Source organism: Plectropomus leopardus, chromosome 3 (assembly GCF_026936395.1).
Source record: "Plectropomus leopardus strain MGB_pleo_1.0 chromosome 3, ASM2693639v1, whole genome shotgun sequence".
Taxonomy (NCBI): Eukaryota; Metazoa; Chordata; class Actinopteri; order Perciformes; family Serranidae; genus Plectropomus; species Plectropomus leopardus.
Window position 1 is genome coordinate 41434847 of NC_142178.1, and position 20285 is coordinate 41455131.

The 20285-nt window shown below is 42.3% G+C and overlaps 2 protein-coding genes, 1 long non-coding RNA gene and 1 pseudogene across 3 annotated transcripts in view; 2 read left to right on the forward strand and 2 right to left on the reverse strand.

The window, feature by feature from the left end:
• On the forward strand, window positions 1-17738 carry capn8 (calpain 8). Its single transcript, XM_088075106.1, has 21 exons — window positions 1-1064; window positions 1541-1610; window positions 1850-1968; window positions 2195-2328; window positions 3984-4152; window positions 4842-4925; window positions 6589-6674; window positions 6746-6820; window positions 7297-7457; window positions 8374-8543; window positions 9055-9066; window positions 9169-9380; window positions 9560-9596; window positions 10168-10233; window positions 10340-10397; window positions 11471-11535; window positions 11891-11959; window positions 12519-12597; window positions 12940-13056; window positions 15666-15724; window positions 15845-17738. Exons 1-21 carry the CDS (start codon window positions 825-827, stop codon window positions 15866-15868), a joined length of 2106 nt encoding a protein of 701 aa, XP_087931232.1. The 5' UTR covers window positions 1-824; the 3' UTR covers window positions 15869-17738.
• On the reverse strand, window positions 11260-18121 carry LOC148190098 (uncharacterized). Its single transcript, XR_015776099.1, has 3 exons — window positions 17983-18121; window positions 11844-11932; window positions 11260-11540 (listed from the first exon to the last, which is right to left on the reverse strand). It is a non-coding gene; the product is annotated as an uncharacterized LOC148190098 (long non-coding RNA).
• The window catches only part of LOC121938047 (calpain-2 catalytic subunit-like), a 14103-nt gene continuing 11930 nt past the window's right edge, over window positions 18113-20285 (forward strand). The window contains exons 1-2 of the mRNA XM_088075105.1: window positions 18113-18366; window positions 19285-19354. Coding sequence (XP_087931231.1) covers window positions 18130-18366; window positions 19285-19354 — 307 coding nt within the window. The 5' untranslated portion in view covers window positions 18113-18129. The remainder of the gene's footprint in view (window positions 18367-19284; window positions 19355-20285) is intronic.
• Window positions 19366-20285, reverse strand: part of LOC148190099 (uncharacterized) — a 1267-nt pseudogene continuing 347 nt past the window's right edge.

Here is a 20285-nt window from a genome sequence, read left to right on the forward strand (position 1 = left end):
CCTAAAAACGTCCCGTTCAGTGCTCAGCGAATAATTGATGAGTCCAGTTCATCCTGTCAGCAACCCTCCGTCTGTTTCCGTCTGTTTTTTCCCACCAAAATTATCAGCTGATGTCAGAATGAACAGGATTCGTGGATGCAGCTCGTCGACCGCATGAGCTGTCATCAGCTGAAGCTGCGAGCTCCGCCCTCTCAGCCGCAGCCCAAAATATGAAACCAAACCCGAGTGTGTCAACAGCTGCCGACTTTATCACACTGTTTGTTCTCTGAATAATTCACGGCCAAGTGATATCACAAAGCCCCGCCCCCTCACACCTGACCACTCTACACCTGATACACACTCACACACACTCACACTCACACACACACACACACACACACTCACACTCACACACTCACACACACTCTCACACACCCACACACACACACACACACACACACTCACTCACACACACACTCTCACACACCCACACACACACACACACACACTCACACACACACACACACACTCACACCTCTCAGGCTGTCGACAGACGACATTTCACTGACCTCCACAAACGGTTTGACTCGGATGAATCTCAGTTCAGTTATCGATTTCTGAAGCAGAGGTTCGTTTTCTCGATCAGCTGACGCTCAGCTGACTGTTTGTGACCTTTTAACAGACCGGCAGATTTTCGGCTGCTCCTTTGTAGAACTTTGGTGCACCTTCAGCAGACTCGCGTTCTGTTAACCTTTCAGCAGACTTCTGTTAGATTTTCGGTGCTTCTTTGTAGACTTCAGCAGACTCTTTGTAGACTCTCCGTAAAACCTTTGACGGCGTCTCAGATGGCGAGCGCGGCAGCAGAGCTGGCCCGGAGGAAGGCCCGGGAGGAGGACAGGAGCGGCAGCCGGACCAACGCCGTCCCCTTTAACGGGCAGGACTTCGAGCAGCTGCGTAACGAGTGTCTGCAGAGCGGCTCGCTGTTCTGCGACCCGACCTTCCCAGCAGCCTGGGACTCTCTGGGATACAACCAGCTGGGACGCTACTCTTCCAAAACCATCGGCGTGGAGTGGAAACGACCCACGGTGAGTGGAAACACGCTGCTCTAAACACACGAAACTGATTTAGTGATTTATTTATTTAAATGGAGTCTGGCTGGTTGGCTTTTAGGGATTTCAGCTTTGTTTCGGGTTAAGAAAAAGGATCTAACATGTCTCTTATTGTCAAAAATAATTCTGAAAAAGAAAATTAACAAAAAAAACCAACTAAAATATTTAAAAAATCTCCAAAAATGTTAAAGGACAAAAAATATCCAAACATTTTTTAAAAAATTTAAAAACTTGGGCTTTTAGTCATAAACAACTATTTTAAAGGGTCAGGTCAGGTCAGGTCATCACGCCCCCTCTAAACATGTCTATAGACCGTTAAAGCCCCACTGTCCTAAAATCCTAGAAACGCCCCACGAACTGACATCATGGAAACTTTGACCAATCATATTGATCGTATTGTCTTACATCATCACGCAGTCACAATGACATCACCTGCTGTCTCGTCCAATCAGGAGCTGTGTTCAGACCCACAGTTTATTATCGACGGAGCGAAGAGGACCGACATCTGCCAGGGAGAGCTGGGTGACACACACACACACACACACACACACACACACACACACACTGCAGACGCACACACACACACACACACTGCAGACGCGCACACACACACACACACACACTGCAGACGCACATACATACACACACACACACTGCAGATGCACACTGCAGATGCACACACACACACACACACACGTACACACAGACATGTGCTCACCTGTGTGAGGCGTGCTCATGTTGCCCTGCTCTGTGTCTGTCAGGTGACTGCTGGTTGCTGGCTGCCTTAGCCTCTCTGACTCTGGACCCTCAGATCCTCAGCAGGGTCGTTCCTGCCGGGCAGAACTTCAGCTCGCAGTACGCCGGCATCTTCCACTTTCAGGTCACATGACTCTACACACACACACACACACACACACACACACACACACACACACACACACACACACACACACAAACACACACACTTACTGCCTCTCTCTCCCGGAGTTTGCAGCCCTGAGTGAACTGCATTCTGGGAGATCAGATGTTTGTTTTCTTTGCCTGTGGCGGTGCGGGGAGTGGGCGGGGCCTCCACAGGAAGTGACTTCAGCCGTGTGTGTCTGCAGCTGTGGCAGTACGGCGAGTGGGTGGACGTGGTGGTGGACGACCAGCTGCCCACCAGAGACGGGAAGCTGCTGTTTGTCCACTCAGCCGAAGGGACGGAGTTCTGGAGCGCCCTGCTGGAGAAGGCCTACGCCAAGTAAGACCACACCCTGACCCTGACCCTGACCTCTGACCCTGACCTCTGAACGTGACCTCTGACCCTGTCCTCTGACCCTGACCTCTGACCCCGACCTCTGACCCTGACCCTGTCCTCTGACCCTGACCTCTGACCCTGTGCTTTGACCTCTGGCCCTGACCCTATGCCAAGTAAGACCACACCCTGACCCTGACCCTGACCCTGACCTCTGACCCTGTCCTCTGACCCTGACCTCTGACCCTGACCCTGTCCTCTAACCCTGACCTCTGACCCTGTCCTTTGACCTCTGGCCCTGACCCTATGCCAAGTAAGATGGCACCCTGACCCTGACCTCTGACCTCTGGCCCTGACCCTACGCCAAGTAAGACCGCACCCTGACCCTGACCTCTGACCCTGTCCTCTGACCCTGACCTCTGACCCTGTCCTCTGACCCTGACCTCTGACCTCGACCTTACGCCAAGTAAGACCGCACCCTGACCCTGACCTCAGACCTCAGATCTCTGACCCCGACCCTATGCCAAGTAAGACCGCATCCTGACCCTTACCTCGCACCACGACCCCTGGGGCCAACATGGGCCCCGGGGCCGATCCTGAACTTTCGAAGTATTTCGCTGTTTGTGTCTGAAGCTCCAAATGAAACAATGATCTGACTTCAGGTCAGCCTGAGCACACCTGCAGAGTCACAGCAGAGCTCAGCTGCAGCCTGCTGTGTGTGTGTGTGTGTGTGTGTGTGTGTGTGTGTGTGTGTGTGTGTGTGTGTGTGTGTGTGTGTGTGTGTGTGTGTGTGTGTGCAGGGCGGAGGACGGTTTACTCAGTCAACACTTCGGTCGACAAGCCTGGAAAACAAACAGAGCTGCTGACTCAGCTCGTTGTGTTGAACAGGTAGCATTCACACGTGTCGCTCTGATTTATTCCGCCTCACTTCATCACGTTCACACAGCGTTCCCTCATTTCTCTCCCACAGTTTGAAGGATAAAATAAGGATTTTATCAACGTGTTCTCAAAACTACATCAGACGGCGCCTCTTCAGCACAGAGCTTTACTCAGGTTGCTGTTTAGATTTATTTTTATTTTATTATTTTTTATGTTCCTGAAAAACTTAAACTTAAGATGTTTCTGCAGCTTTCACTTTAAATGACAAAACGACCACAAAGACACACAAAACGACCACAAAGACACACAAAACGACCACAATGAGACACAAAACAACCACAAAGACACACAAAACAACCAAATGACCACAAAGACACAAGAGACACAAAACAACCACAAAGACACAAAAACACACAAAACAACCACAAACAGATACAAAATGACCTCCCTCCATTCACACAGCAGACTGTCCATTTCATCTGGACACAGACAACATTCACACACAACCAGCACGGCTTTAATCTCAATATTATATTTAATATTAAGAAGGCAGTCAGAGAAGCTGATGAGATCAGCTGCTGCTTTGATTCATCTCCAGCAGGGACACTCACCCTGCTGTGATTGGGGGCCACTTTGCAAAATGCCAGGGGCCAGGGGCCAGGGGCCGCAGCCCCACACTCGTTTCTTGGATTTTAAGATGTTCTGGGATTTTAGGGCATTTCTACCTGTGCTACAGTGTCAGTGTCACTCTGAAGCGCTGCCGTGTGAACGGTATCCTGCAGGGTGAACAGCTCATACGAGGCTCTGACTGGAGGTTCGAGTATTGAAGGTTTTGAGGATTTCACTGGAGGAATCTCAGAGAGCTATGACCTGAAGAAAGCTCCGCCCTCACTGTTTCACATCATGAGGAAGGCTCTGAAGCTCGGCTCGCTGCTCGGCTGCTCCATTGACGTAAACATTCACACTTCAACACGTAAACATTCACACACTTTAACATGTAAACACGTACTCACTATAACATGTAAACATTCAGAAAGTTTAACACAAAAACATACTGACACGTAAACATTCACCCACTAACACGTAAACATTCACACACTAACACGTAAACATTCACACAATCCAACACTTGAACATTCATAAACTCTAACATATAAACATTCACACACTGACACATAAACATTAACACACTATAAACACACAAACATTCACACACTCCAATAGGTAAGCATTCACACACTCCAATATGTAAACAGTCACACACTCCAAAACGTAAACATTCACATAATTACACCATTCATGTACTGACATGTAAACATTCACACACTGACATGTAAACATTCACACATTGGAATGTAAACATTCACAAACTGACATGTAAACATTCACATATTGGAATGTAAACATTCATACACTGACATGTAAACATTCACACATTGGAATGTAAACATTCATACACTGACATGTAAACATTCACACATTGGAATGTAAACATTCACACACTGGCATGGAAACATTCACGCACTGACACATAAACATTGATACGTTGACATGTAAACATTCACACATAAAAAGCATGTTGTGTGTTGATACCCTGACAGGCGTGTGAAGCTGCTCATGTATGATCTGCTTTTTGTCAGATTTCCAGCTCGTTTGAGACGGAGGCCATCACCAGGCAGAAGCTGGTCAAAGGTCACGCCTACTCCATCACTGCAGCACGGCAGGTGAGGCATGATGGGAAATGACAGCGTGTCTTACAGGAAGCTTGCCGTCTGAGGCGTGAACACTTTGAAAACCTTTTCTTGTGCTGCGTTCAGGTGCTTTTCGCCGGTATTAACCAGTTGAGTTCTGAGCACAGTGGTTTAATTTCTGTCAAGAAAAGAAAAAGAAATTAATTCTGGTAAGAAATGTTCCCAAAACTGCAAAACATTTGTAGGTTTAGAAAATTATTTTTAAAAAAGCTGCTTGTCAAAACTATTTATAATGATCATATTTATTTACAAAAAATTATGTTACAAAATCATATTATATTTGAACACATTTTCCAGATCTTTTATTTTTTCATATCTTATTTATCTTTTTTCATTTTTCATATTTTTCCCCTTTTTTAAACACATTTTCAGGTCATTTTCTTCTTCTTTTTACTAATTTATTTGAATTTTTGGATAGTTTCTTCTGTTGCTCGGTGTCCTCGTGTTTTTGTTCAGGTTTCAGAGGGTTTTCACCCGAGTCAGCGGCTCTTCCTCTCGGGGTCACAACAGACTGACCGTTGAACGTTGTGCGTATGAAAACATAAAACCGGAGGTCATTGGCTGTTTTCGGTGCTGCTGTGAATTCTGGGTGATGCGTCTGCAGCTGGACGAACTCAGACTCGGACTCGGAATCGGACTCGGACGTGGACTCAGACTCGGACAGTCTGGATCACGGGAGTTTTTGGAGGATCCGGCCGCAGACGCTCAGCTCTTCATGACCTTCCATCAGCTGCAGAGCTCGTTTGCGTCACGGCCAACAAACACAACAGTAACCAGCAGACACAGCTGGCGTCACAGCGGGACACGCCCACAGCTCGCTGACATCACCCAGCAATTTGTGGATGTCAATACTCGATGTGAGTCCCCCCGAATCTTAATGCTCTGAATCATAAAGCTCCAAATCACGTAGGGACTCACGCTGAGTGGGGACTCTCATCGTGTATTAACGGTCGTTTGAAGCCCTGAGTTCTGCATTTCAGGCATCGCCAACTTTTGCAGGCAGCGGTGACCATATTTGGACAAGAGGGAGCTAATGCTAGTGGCTATGGTGAGTGATGGTTAAGTGTGATTATGCTAATACAAAGTTTTGCTGGTGGATTTCCATCATCCTCCGTGACCGAAACATGAAACCAGAATCTGAGTAATTTTCAGCAAACAGGTGAGCGCCAGCACCGGAAACACCGTCAAAACATAGGCTGAAAACGTGTTAAATGAGGTCACCGTGACCTCAACCTATGACCTTTAAGAGCAGATACTAATCAGTTCAGTCTGAGCCTGGGGAAACTCTCTGAAGCTGTTCAGCATCAGGAGCACTTTGGGGTCTAATCAGCTGATCACTGAGTCGTTTGTCCCTTGTGTGGTTGAGAGACGGCATTCACAGACCGTGCTGGACGGACAGATCTCAGACATCACTGGCGCAGAGACGTAAAGTCGTCTTGAGTGTGTGAACGCTGCAGAGAGCCGAGGGCTGAGAACGCGCAGACCTCTTCGGTCTGAACTCGGGGCTCTGCGGGGGCTGAGTGTCAGAGCCTCTGCAGGTTTGGACTCAGGTTTAGAAGGTCCCCCCCTTGACCTGAGCTCAGACTTGGCCTGGCCCCGCCCCGGCTTCACCCCTGACCCTGTCACTGTCCTGCAGGTCCATCACCAGGGCTCTGCGGTGGAGCTGCTGAGGATCAGGAACCCCTGGGGTCAGGTGGAGTGGACCGGAGCCTGGAGTGACGGGTGAGTCTCCAGTCTCCAGTCTGGGTCCCGAGTGAGGCGTTCAGGGACCCTCTGATGTTTGTGTTTGTCAGTTCTAAGGAATGGTCCGCAGTGGAGCCGGAGGAGAAGCAGCAGCTGGATCACGCTGCCGAGGACGGCGAGTTCTGGTGGGTCAGACACAAACACCGTCAGCAGCTGCAGAGAGCAGCGTCTCTGAGTTAGCTTTAAAAGCGCTTTATAAATGAAATGTTTATGGATATTTAGATTATATTATGTGTATATTATTATTACTACTATTATCATAATTATTACTATTATTATTGTTATAATAATTAGTAGTAGTAGTATTTATTATTATTATTATCATTATTTTTACTATAATTATTATTAGTATTTATTATTATCAGACTGTATTTAGTTTTGAGTACAGGACTTGAAGATGTAACACAGTATTTGTACCTTGTTGTGGTACTTGGTAAAACTTGTTCTGTGTAATCTGAGTAAATGTGTCTGTATCAGATCTGAGGTCAGAGGTCAAAGGTCAGTGACTGTCTCACTGTGGAGAGGACGGGGACAGGTGAGTTCATCAGCAGGATAGAGACATAGTTGGTAAATATGTCTCTCTTCTTCTTTGTCTCCGCAGGATGTCCTACACCGACTTCCTGCGTCAGTTTACCCGCCTCGACATCTGTAACCTGACACCCGACACGCTGAGCAGTGACGAGGTGGGACGCTGGAGCTACGGCGAGTTTGAGGGCATGTGGAGGGTCGGTTCCACCGCCGGCGGCTGCAGGAACTACGCAGGTACGACTTAGGACATGTCCGGGTCACATGACTCTGCTGCAGTCACGCACAGGTCACATGACTCTGCAGCGGTCACGTCCGGGTCACATGACTCTGCAGCGGTCACGCACGGTGGACGCTCAGCCTGGACCCTGCAGGAAGAAAAAACAAAGTTTTTGTTTTGTTTATTTTTGTTTTAAAATGTTTGGCTTTTTTTTTCCTGTAACATTTTTGGTGATGTTATAAAACTTTTGGAGACTTTTTTTTAATCTTAGGCTACTTCTTTTTATTTAAAAGTTTCAGTGATTTTTAAAAACTTTTGGCAGTTTTTCTTTCTTTTAAAATTTTACCCATTTATTTTCATCTGAAAGAAATTTTTGATTTTTCAAATCAATGTGTGGCAATTTTCTGTATTTGGCAGTTGTTTTCTGTAACATGTATGCTGATTTTTGACCAAAAACCATTAAAGAGAAAAGAAAAAGTGGAAAAACTTCCTAAAAATGTTTATAGAAAAAAAACTTTAAAAAGTTTGTAAAGGATTTTTTTTTTAAATTGCAAAAAAAAGTTCAGTAAGTCAACAATTAAAACAGTCAGTTAATTTTGTTTTTATTTGATGATTAAAAAGTCATTACATTTTTAACTAATTTTCACTGAAAAAAAACAGTATTGTAATTTGTTGAAGAAATTAACTCCATCTTCAGCATTGCACAGATATGTTCTCATATTTATTTGTTTTATTAATTTTCTTCTTCTGGAAGTTTTTTGGCGTGGTCAAACTTTCTCATACTTAAAACTTTAAAAAAAAATTCAACTTAACTTCAAACTGTTGGCTGATTTATGATGCATCTGCTTATATTTACTTTTCTTATAATTTTCATATTTTAAAGATTTTTTTGGGGCATTTTTGCTCAGACCTCCTCTGTTTGTGTGTCTGCAGCCACGTTCTGCTCCAACCCGCAGTTCTTCATTCGGCTGGACGACGTGGACGACGACCCTCACGACGGCAAGGATGGCTGCACCGTCCTCATCGGGCTGATGCAGAAGGACGGTCGTAGGGAGAGACGCTTCGGACGAGACCTCAACACCATCGGGTTCGCCATCTACCAGGTCAGAACACACACACACACACACACACACACACACACACACACACACACACACACACACACACTTCTTTTCTTTCAAAATTTTTGTTAATCAAAAAAAAGACAACGTGCCTGCAGGTTTGTAAGAGATGTTTTCTTTACAAATGTTGGATGTTTTTTTTTTTTTTTTTAAATTTGTTTTTCTTCTCAAGTTTTTGGTGATTTTTTTCTTCTCTACAAATGTTTGATTTTCTTCTGGTGAATTTGTGATGATGATGTGATTTGTAAAGAAAGCATGTTGTCCAAATTCTGAAAATAAAAAACTCCAAAATGACCCAATTTATCAGCCAGAAACTGTAAAAACTGAAACTGTGTGTTTGAATTTTGTCCGTTTGTTTGTTTTTCTCTGTTTGTTTGTTTTTCTCTGTTTGTTTGTTTTTCTCTGTTTGTTTGTTTGTTTTTCTCTGTTTGTTTGTTTGTTTTTCTCTGTTTGTTTGTTTGTTTTTCTCTGTTTGTTTGTTTTTCTCTGCTAGGTTCCTGTTGAGGTGAGTTCAACCAACCTGAGAACCACAAATACTTAAAATATCTACTGACCTCTTCTTCTGTGGTCAGTATAAACTCTGACCCTCCTCTTCTTCTGTGGTCAGTATAAAGGTCGCAGTAACGTCCACCTGGGCGCAGACATCCTGCTGCGGCGTGCGGCGGTGGCTCGCAGTCAGACCTTCATCAACCTGAGGGAGGTGTGTGAGCGCTTCAAGCTGCCACCTGGAGAATACGCCATCATCCCGTCGACTTTCGAGCCGCATCGCAAAGGAAGCTTCATCCTGAGAATTTTCACGGAGAAACACGCTCACAGCAGGTCGTACTGGGACTCTGTCTCATACTGGGACTCTTCTGTCTCATACTGGGACTCTTCTGTCTCATACTGGGACTCTTCTGTCTCATACTGGGATTCATCTGTCACATACTGGTCACATTGGTCCTCTGTCTGTCTCAACTCTGTCTCTGTCCATGTCTCTGTCCATGTCTCTGTCTCAGCCCGATGGAGGAGGACCTGGACGCTGACGTCCCTGAGGTTTGTGACACGTCCGGTTCATGACTTAAATATTTAGTTTCTGAGTTTAAAATGTTTCACTCAAAAATATCTGCGATACTAGGATTAGATCCTCCCGAGCAAAGATATAAACTGGTTAGAACAAGAGAGACCGAGATAACTCGTAAGAATGACAAAATAACAAAGAAAATAAATAGAATAAAAACAAGATCATCTGGAAGATTTACTCGTTAGAGCAAGATAACTCGTTAAAATGTCATAACTCGTTAGATCAGGATAACTCGTAACAACATAAGAACTTATTAGGATGAGATAAGTTTTTAGAACAAGCTATTAATTAGCTGCAACGAGATAATAACTTGTTAAAAACGAGATAATAACATGTTCAACTGAGATATTAACTTGTTAAAATGAGATATTAACTTGGTAAAAATAACTTCCTACACAAACCTTCAGGTCAGTTTAAGTCTCTGATGTCTCGTCTGTCATGTCTTGTTGAGACAACGTTTTATTTAACGTCTGAGTCTCTGTGTAAAAATGTGGTATTTTGTTTTTATTTTTTCATCCATGGTTTTAAATGTTGTCCGTGCAGCCAGACATTGGACAGGAGGACGTGGACCCACACTTCAAACGTCTCTTTGTCCACATCTCTGGAAATGTAACTAAACATTTTATCAAAATGTGGTCTTCATCTGAAAAGGTAATTTCCTGTCCACCTGCTGGGACACTAAACGTCTCACATTTTATATCCTTCTGTCTCACAGGACTCTGAGATTTCTGCCTTCGAGCTCCAGCAGATTTTGGACAAAGTTGTTGCTCAGAGTAAGAAAAGTCTAACGTGGCGTCACCTTGATGTGATAAAGAGTTTAATTTATTTATGGTTGTAATGTTATATGAAGTTTACTGTTTTTTATAGATGTTCATCATTTTAAGTGTGCTGAAGAGTTCTGATGTAGGAATAATCAGTGTTTTCTGATGTAGGAATAATCTATATTTTCTGATGTAGGAATAATCAGTGTTTTCTGATGTAGGAATAATCTATATTTTCTGATGTAGGAAAAATCTATATTTTCTGATGTAGGAATAATCAGTGTTTTTTGATGTAGGAATAATCAGTGTTTTCTGATGTAGGAATAATCTATATTTTCTGATGTAGGAATAATCTATATTTTCTGATGTAGGAATAATCTATATTTTCTGATGTAGGAATAATCAGTGTTTTCTGATGTAGGAATAATCTATATTTTCTGATGTAGGAATAATCTATATTTTCTGATGTAGGAATAATCAGTTTTTTGATGTAGGAATAATCTATATTTTCTGATGTAGGAATAATCTATATTTTCTGATGTAGGAATAATCTATATTTTCTGATGTAGGAATAATCAGTGTTTTCTGATGTAGGAATAATCTATATTTTCTGATGTAGGAATAATCAGTATTTTCTGATGTAGGAATAATCAGTTTTTTGATGTAGGAATAATCTATATTTTCTGATGTAGGAATAATCAGTATTTTCTGATGTAGGAATAATCAGTGTTTTCTGAGTCAGTTGTTGCACTTTACTTTTGTACTTTTATTTTGTTGTTGTTGTTGTTTGTGTTTGAGTCCAGAGGGACGGATGTGTCCTCAGCAGCTCACAGAGCGGCTGCTCTGCATGCAAACTTTGATGGAAATGAAGCGCTGCCTTCACCGAAGTGCTGACCTACTTATTTTCATGTATTGTTGTTTTGTGTTGTTGTGTGTTACTGTGTGTTTGTCAGAGTAATGCAGGTATGTGTGAACGTGTCTGTTGTGTTATTATTCTGTGTATTTGTGTTGTTGTTGTGTACTTGTCTCTTTGTCAGACCGAGGCAGGCTCCTGTGTGAACGGATACTCTGTTGTGTGTTTGAAGGGTCAGACGTGAAGACGGACGGCTTCAGTCTGCAGACGTGCCGCAACATTATCAGCCTGCTGGACGTATCCTTCAAAATAAAATCACAGCAAGCATCATCAGCAGTTTTATAAGTATTTTCTGATGTTTTCATCAATTCATAATCTGGATATTATTCACCAGGTGTATTAAAAATAAAAATATAATCAGTTATGACAGGAACTATGTCCACTTCTGTATGAGCAGAGCACCAGAGTTTTGTTTTTTTAAAATCATGAAACACGAAGTAGAAAAAATCTAAAGATTCAAATTTCATCAACATACAATTTTTAAAAAAGTAAAACTAGTAATTCAAGTTCAAAATTCTACAACTACACATGATTTTCCTGCCTACCTGCAGACAGTTAGTTCTCTCTGTGTAGGTCTTTAACTGGTCTTAAGATGGATGGCAGCAGTAAACTGGGTCTGCTGGAGTTTCACTGTCTGTGGATGAAGATCCAGAAATACCTGGTGAGAACAATGTGACAGACAGACAGACAGACAGACAAGTGGCAGGACAAGTCTGAGCCAGCCCTGACTATAAGCTTTATCAAAGAGGAGAGTCTGAGCCAGCCCTGACTATAAGCTTTACCAAAGAGGAAGTCTGAGAAGTCTGAGTTACACAAGTTACACAACAAGGTGCTTTTAACTCTTTGAAACCTACGAAAAAAAGAAGACAATGAGCAAAAAACTGTCTTTTTTCCCCCCAGAAACACAATTTTCAAGATACTGTATAAGAATAAGATTTAATATACTATACTTTTCTGGACATTTTTCCCTTGATTTTGAAAATATATAATCCCCACACTTAGTTTTCAGATCTTTTTTTTGTTACGTTTGTCCATTTTTAGAATTTGCAGGACATTTTTTGCCAAGTTGGTCATTGCCTTTTTCCATGTTTCCATCAAACCAGTTCTCTCAGGTTCCAGAGGTGAAGACGCTTGTGGAGGGCATCTTAATGCAGCATACTGATGCAGGACCAGGTGTTTAAGGGTTAAACAGCTTTTTCCTCCTTCTTGTGGTTCTGCAGGAGATCTTTAAGAGTCACGACTCGGATGGTTCTGGGACGATGAGCAGTCACGAGATGAGAGCAGCTCTGGCTGAAGCTGGTGAGAGTCCTGATCTGATGTCCACAGGTTCTTTACAGAACGTTCTCTGATTCCTTTACGTAGAACCCGATGCAGGTCCTGAGCCTCTCATTGGACTGACAGGGTCAAGACATCAGCTTGGTTCTGTCAGTCATTTAGAGGACATGTTTCCAGCGCCGTCTCACATGTTGTAGAAGCTCTGAAGGTTTTACGAGAAGTTTCATGGTTCGTTAAAGATGCTTCTTGTTCGTGAAATGATGGAGAGGTTCTCAGATCTCAAAGACGGTTCCCTCAGTAAGACCTTCCTGGTCCCGATCCCCCTCTGCTCTTCTGATTCTCTTATATTCCTCTTCCTGTGTTCAGGGTTCCAGCTGAACAGCGCCATCATTCAGGAGATTGTCAGTCAATACGCCGACACCAACTACGCCATCGACTTCGACTGTTTCATCGGCTGCTTGATCCGCCTGGAACTGCTCTTCAGTGAGTCTCAACTGATGACGACAAGAGGGCGTCGACGCGCTGCGATCGTAGCTATAATCATACCGATGACAATAACAATAGCTGTAACTATTACTGTAACTATAACATTAACTATAACCATAACTATAAACTATAACTATAACCATAACCATAACTATAACATTAACTATAACTACAACTATAACTATAACTATAACCATAACTATAACATTAACTATAACCATAACTATAACTATAACATTAACTATAACTACAACTATAACTATAACTATAACATTGACTATAACTATAACTATAACTATAACTATAACATTAACTATAACTATAACTATAACTATAACTATAACCATAACTATAACTATAACTATAACATTAACTATAACTATAACTATAACCATAACCATAACTATAACATTAACATTAACTATAACTACAACTATAACTATAACTATAACTATAACATTAACTATAACTATAACTATAACCATAACTATAACATTAACTATAACCATAACTATAACTATAACCATAACCATAACTATAACATTAACATTAACTATAACTACAACTATAACTATAACTATAACATTAACTATAACTATAACTATAACTATAACTATAACCATAACTATAACATTAACTATAACCATAACTATAACTATAACATTAACTATAACTACAACTATAACTATAACTATAACATTAACTATAACTATAACTATAACTATAACATTAACTATAACTATAACTATAACCATAACTATAACTATAACTATAACTATAACATTAACTATAACTATAACTATAACTATAACTATAACTATAACTATAACCATAACTATAACCATAACTATAACTATAACATTAACTATAACCATAACCATAACCATAACTATAACTATAACATTAACTATAACTACAACTATAACTATAACAATAACATTAACTATAACTATAAACTATAACTATAACCATAACCATAACTATAACATTAACTATAACTACAACTATAACTATAACATTAACTATAACTATAACTATAACTATAACTATAACTATAACTATAACTATAACTATAACCATAACTATAACCATAACTATAACTATAACATTAACTATAACCATAACCATAACCATAACTATAACTATAACATTAACTATAACTACAACTATAACTATAACAATAACATTAACTATAACTATAAACTATAACTATAACCATAACCATAACTATAACATTAACTATAACTACAACTATAACTATAACATTAACTATAACTATAACTATAACTATAACTATAACTATAACCATAACTATAACATTAACTATAACCATAACTATAACTATAACATTAACTATAACCATAACCATAACCATAACTATAACATTAACTATAACCATAACCATAACCATAACCATAACTATAACCATAACTATAACTTTAACTATAACTATAACCTGTAACTATAACATTAACTATAAACTATAACTATAACTATAAACTATAACATTAACTATAACTATAACTATAACTATAACTATAACTATAACTATAACCATAACTATAAACTATAAACTATAACTATAACATTAACTATAACTGTTTACTATAACCATAACTATAAACTATAACTATAACTATAGCTAGTAACTATAACTATTAACTGTAACCATAACTATAAACTAGTAACTGAAATGTATTAATCATATTTATTTATTTTTGATTATTTTGGGGTCTTTTGTTGTCTTTAATGGACAGTTTAAGGATGAAGGGGGACAGAGAGGGGGGACATGCAGCAGAGGGTCAAGGCTGGAATCGAACGCGCGGCTGCTGTGGCGAGGATATAACCTCTGTAAATGGCGCGCCTCTCTTTCCACTGAGCACCAGGTGCCATAATCACAGGCGGGACACAGAGATGAGGACTCATTAAAGGCTGTTACGGATCACGGAGATGCTGACGTTATCACGAAACTCCTTAAACTTTCTTGAGTAGCAAAATGTGCCGAAACGTCCCGATGAGCCCAAAGTGAAGCTTTTAAACTGCGAAAATCAGCAGATCAAGCTGAAGTTTGTCGTTTCTTCTCCTCCTCACAGAGGCTCCGTCTGCTACCGTCAGGGAGAGACAGCCAGGCAGGTTTCTGATCAGTTTCTGATCAGTTATTGATTGGTTATTGATCAGTTTCTGATCAGTTATTGATCAGTTTCTGATCAGTTATTGATTGGTTATTGATCAGTTTCTGATCAGTTATTGATCAGTTTCTGAGGACTACACTCACAGGAAGAACAACACAGACAAAGCACGCAGTCCTCTGATTGGCTGTCAGTGTTTCTGTCCTTCAGGAAGTCTCTCTCAGAGATCCAAATGATGTCCATTAACCCTTTCATCGTCATCACCGTCGCAGTGTGACTCCACCGTCCACTGCAGCTGGAACCCTTTAAAACCTTCTGTTTATGGTTCTGGTTCTGGTTCTGGTGTGGACGGACCCTCACAACATTACTGCCACCATCAGGCTTCAGGGTTCCCAAAAACCACCAGCTCTCGGGTTCCCATTGTTCTCCTTTTGTCTTTTTGCGTAAAGGTTCTCACACTTTGTTTGTGCTCCTCAGAGATGTTCAGGACTCTGGATAAGAAGAACCAGGGGAGGATCCAACTGGACCTGCAGCAGGTAAAACTGACCCCAGACCAGTACAGCAGTGCAGAGCTGTGCTGGGAGGCTCGGGCTTAGTCCTGGACAGGTACGGTCTGATGACGTCGTCAGTGAACTCTTCTTCTTCTGCTCCTGCAGTGGCTCTGCCTCGCCATCAACTGACCGTGCCAGCTCCAGGTGCATGCTGGGAGAGTTTTGACGCATCAGCTGATGATTTCATGAAAAGTCTTTCAAAGTCTGTAAAACTTTATTCATTTTGAAATCAACGAAAGTGAAGTTGAGCTGTTTTCTGTGATTAAAGACAAAAAGACATGAGACAATAAAGCTGAAGAGACACTTTGTGTCTCACAATCTGTCTCAATGTTGTCATTTTATAACCAATGAAGAGAGACAGGAGACAGACAGACAGAGACAGGAGACAGTGTGGACATGCTGGGAGGACACAGTCTCTGCTTCCATTGTTTCTATAAACGGTGATAAAGTCTCAGATTTTTGGAGAAAATATTGTGTCTGATCCACTGACATAGACATCAGTGTGACGGAGCGACGCAGATCAGACTGCAAAAGGTTAAATTCTGATGCGCGTCCATCAGAGTCTCAGAAACAGCAGCTTCAGTCTGAGCCGATCAGCTGTTAACCCTTTCTGCTTCAGACTTGCACGCTCACAGAGGACCAGTAACACGACGCTTTCATGGTTTGACATTATAAATAACTGATAGCGTGCCCCCTGTGAAGAATATTAAAAAGTATTTCAGCACAAACAACACCGTGGCTTCAGCTCAGAAAACGACGTTTCGTGAATGAACAAGTAGATATTTTCGATCCGTCTCCGCGTTATTTCAGCTGCTCATTCTGCAGCTGCGACACTTTAAACTCGACGCAGCAGATTTAAACTTTATCATCAGTAACTATATTTAGGTCTGACTGTGATGAAGGAGACTATAAATCACTTTAGTTTTTGGACGAATCAGAGTCGAATGAATGTAACTGATTGAATAATATCTATGATAAACATTAACAGACGGATGCATCAGCTGTAATATAACAGTAAAAACAGACTTCGGCCAATCAGAACTAAGCGTTTAAACGTGAGAAGTGGTGACTCCGATCTGATCTGAAGGAATTACGTCACATTTAATGTGAATTAACATCCTGAGTAAAAATGTAAAGTGAGCTCTTCATGTATAATGTGATCTGTGGTTTTACAGAAGCTTTTAGAGTCACTATGGAAACATTTAGCACCAAAAACCCAAACCTGAGCATTTCAGTCACATTACACCTATCAACGGTTGTGTAAAGTGTATTTATAACATTTTCTGTTCACGTGCTGGCCGATTATAGAGAAACGCTCCTCAGAGACGCTCTGGAAGACGCTCTGCAGCTGATTTTAAACCCAGAACATTAATCTGCTCCTGACCAGGTTCAGTCTGCAGCATCAGTTATCATGGTGACCCAGTCTGCAGCATCAGTTACCATGGTGACCCAGTCTGCAGCATCAGTTACCATGGTGACACAGTCTGCAGCATCAGTTACCATGGTGACCCAGCAGGTTAAAGAAAGCCACATTTGTAGTCCAGGAAACCCTGATTTAAGAATAAACAGACCTTGCTAAAACAATAATCTGGTTTGGTCGTACCTCTGGAGGAAACATTTTGGGAAGGGTGTAAGAGGCTGTAATCAGAGCAGAGTGAGGGCAGGTGTGTGTGTGTGTGTGTGTGTGTGTGGGTGGAGGAGTGACACTGTGTTAAGGAATGAGGCTGTTTGTTGAGTCTCTGAGCCAACAGGAACACGCCCTTCCTGCTCCGCGATGACACATTTAATTCCAATAGCACAGGAAGCCTGACATGTGCTCTTCACAATAAAAGCACCAAGCCGTGCCATTAGGTACACACACACACACACACACACACACACACACACACACACACATACACACATATAGTACATACACCGACAACAGAGATGCAAAAAGACCCCAGATACAGAAAGAATGCAAAGAGATGAAAAGCAGCTACAAACGTTTGTACGTTTGTCCTGTGGAAGACAAAAAAGACTCATCTTATCTTCGGACATCTGAGAATAAAAGCTGCTGTAAATCTTTGTCTGGTTTGTGAGTCCGTTAAAAACTCAGAGTGAAGATCTTTACGATGGCGACGTGGTTTTATCGGTTTGCAACGTTTTATTTTATTTTCATCTGATATATTTCATTGCTTCCTGCAGACTTCAGGCTGGTTAAATACTGGCTTTATTTTGAAGCTCCTCACCGGAAGTCTCACCTGTGACGGTGTCCTGGTGACTGTGTCAGATCTCCACAGACTTGGACACACCTTTCCTGGCGTCGCACACCTGCAGCTTCTCTGCGCTCTCCAAAACTTTCCAGCACCCCACAGACCCTCCAAGTTCCAGGTTCCAGACCAAGCAGCATGTCCGGCATCGCGCAGACCCTGCTGCACAAGCGGGACCGGGACAGGGGCGTCGGCTCCAACAGCCAGGCGCTCAAGTACCTGAACCAGGATTACGAGAGTCTGCGCGCGCTCTGCTTCGAGACCGGCTGCCTTTTCCAGGACGAGACCTTCCCGGCGCTCCCATCCTCCCTGGGATTCAAGGAACTGGGCCCCGGTTCCTACAAGACCCGGGGGGTGTCCTGGCAGAGACCCACCGTGAGTCCCGCAGAGACACTTTGAGTTCTCAAAGCTCAGAGAGAGAAACCAGTTTAACCCTTTAACCATTCATTAGTTTTAGAATCCAACAAACACGTTTCAAAACTTTTCCAAACTTTCCAAAGTGCTGAAATACTGAAATAATCTGAAGTGACGTCAGCTGGCGCTCACTGATTGGCTGACAGGAGCAGCGCACCTGTTTCTGGTCAGAGTTAATTAGAGTAGCGTCACTGATCAATACTTGTGAATATTGATTCTGCTCTCCATAACTGATCAGACTGACTGACTGATTGATTGATTGGTTGATTGATTGATTGATTGGTTGATAAGGCGGTGCTGCAGTTTGACACATTTTAACAAGACGTTTCCAGGACATTCCAGGACTTTGAGTGAAATTTCAAAGACCAAACATTGTCTGAAACGATCGTCCTGATTGGTTATTTAAAAAATGATTTTCCAAAAAGAAAATCATGAATTCAGACCAGGATTATAACTTAATATTTCAATATAATTTAGGGACGGTTAGTCATTTATGGGGGGGGGATTTCAGTTAATTTTCACAGGAAACATTGACCAACAGAAAAATGACAGCCGAGAGCCGACAGCCTCACTAATGTAACGAAATATTTATCAGACGAGCGGCGGGAGACTGCGAGTGGAGAGCGGCGGCGTCGAGCAGTTCCCATTTCAGAGGGGGCGGGGCAGAGCGCTGCACGCCGTCTGTGTCATGTGTCCTGACTCTGGAGCAGCTGAGAGTGAAGACGAGAAACTCCGCGTGATAAATTCAGTGAAGCGGTTTGACGTTTGTCTTCAGGTCAAAGCGGCTCAATGTGAAAACAAAGACGACTTCCTGTTCCTGTAAAGACGACTTCCTGTTCCTGCAAAGCTTTGACCTCCTGTCTGTCTGTCTGTGTGCAGGAGTTGACCTCTGACCCCGAGTTCATTGTATCCGGAGCCACCAGGACCGACATCTGCCAGGGAGCGCTGGGTGAGACACACACACAAACAAACAAACAAACAAATTAACAAACACACACATATCTCCGGCATGTTTTAATCTCTGGTGGCGTTTTCTGTGTGTGTGTGTGTGTGTGTGTGTGTGTGTGTGTGAGTGTGTGTGTGTGTGAGTTTGTGTGAGTGTGTGTGTGTGAGAGAGAGAGAGAGAGAGAGAGAGAGAGAGAGAATGTTTTCACCCTGTGAATTCTGGGTAAATTTGTGTGATTCCTTTAAAAACACAAAAACAAAAGAGCGTCTTTGTACGAAATGATGAGAAAAAAAATTATATATTTTATTTTATACTATTAAAAAAAATATTTTAAAAAAGTGGAAAAAACGTCTCAGTAGAAAAAAATCAGAGAAACTATTTTATATTTACCATAATTACACATTTATTACACAAATCTGTTAAAGCGACTGTCCAGGTCTGTGTCCAGGTCTGTGTCCAGGTCTGTGGTCTGTGTCCAGGTCTGTGTCCAGGTCTGTGGTCTGTGTCCAGGTCTGTGTCCAGGTCTGTATCCAGGTCTGTGGTCTGTGTCCAGGTCTGTGGTCTGTGTCCAGGTCTGTGTCCAGGTCTGTGGTCTGTGTCCAGGTCTGTGTCCTGGTTTGTGTCCTGGTCTGTGGTCTGTGGTCTGTGTCCAGGTCTGTGGTCTGTGTCCAGGTCTGTATCCAGGTCTGTGGTGTGTGTCCAGGTCTGTGGTCTGTGTCCAGGTCTGTATCCAGGTCTGTATCCAGGTCTGTGGTCTGTGTCCAGGTCTGTGGTCTGTGTCCAGGTCTGTGGTCTGTGTCCAGGTCTGTGGTCTGTATCCAGGTCTGTGGTCTGTGTCCAGGTCTGTGGTCTGTATCCAGGTCTGCGTCCAGGTCTGTGGTCTGTATCCAGGTCTGCGTCCAGGTATGTGGTCTGTATCCAGGTCTGCGTCCAG

Bases quoted from the DNA above. Each gene is read 5' to 3' on its own strand.
- capn8 (XM_088075106.1), top strand. From the start codon at position 825: ATGGCGAGCGCGGCAGCAGAGCTGGCCCGGAGGAAGGCCCGGGAGGAG. The intron at 1,065-1,540 runs GTGAGTGGAAAC...TCGTCCAATCAG, and splicing joins TGGAGTGGAAACGACCCACG to GAGCTGTGTTCAGACCCACA. The intron at 11,960-12,518 runs GTGAGAACAATG...GTGGTTCTGCAG, and splicing joins TGAAGATCCAGAAATACCTG to GAGATCTTTAAGAGTCACGA.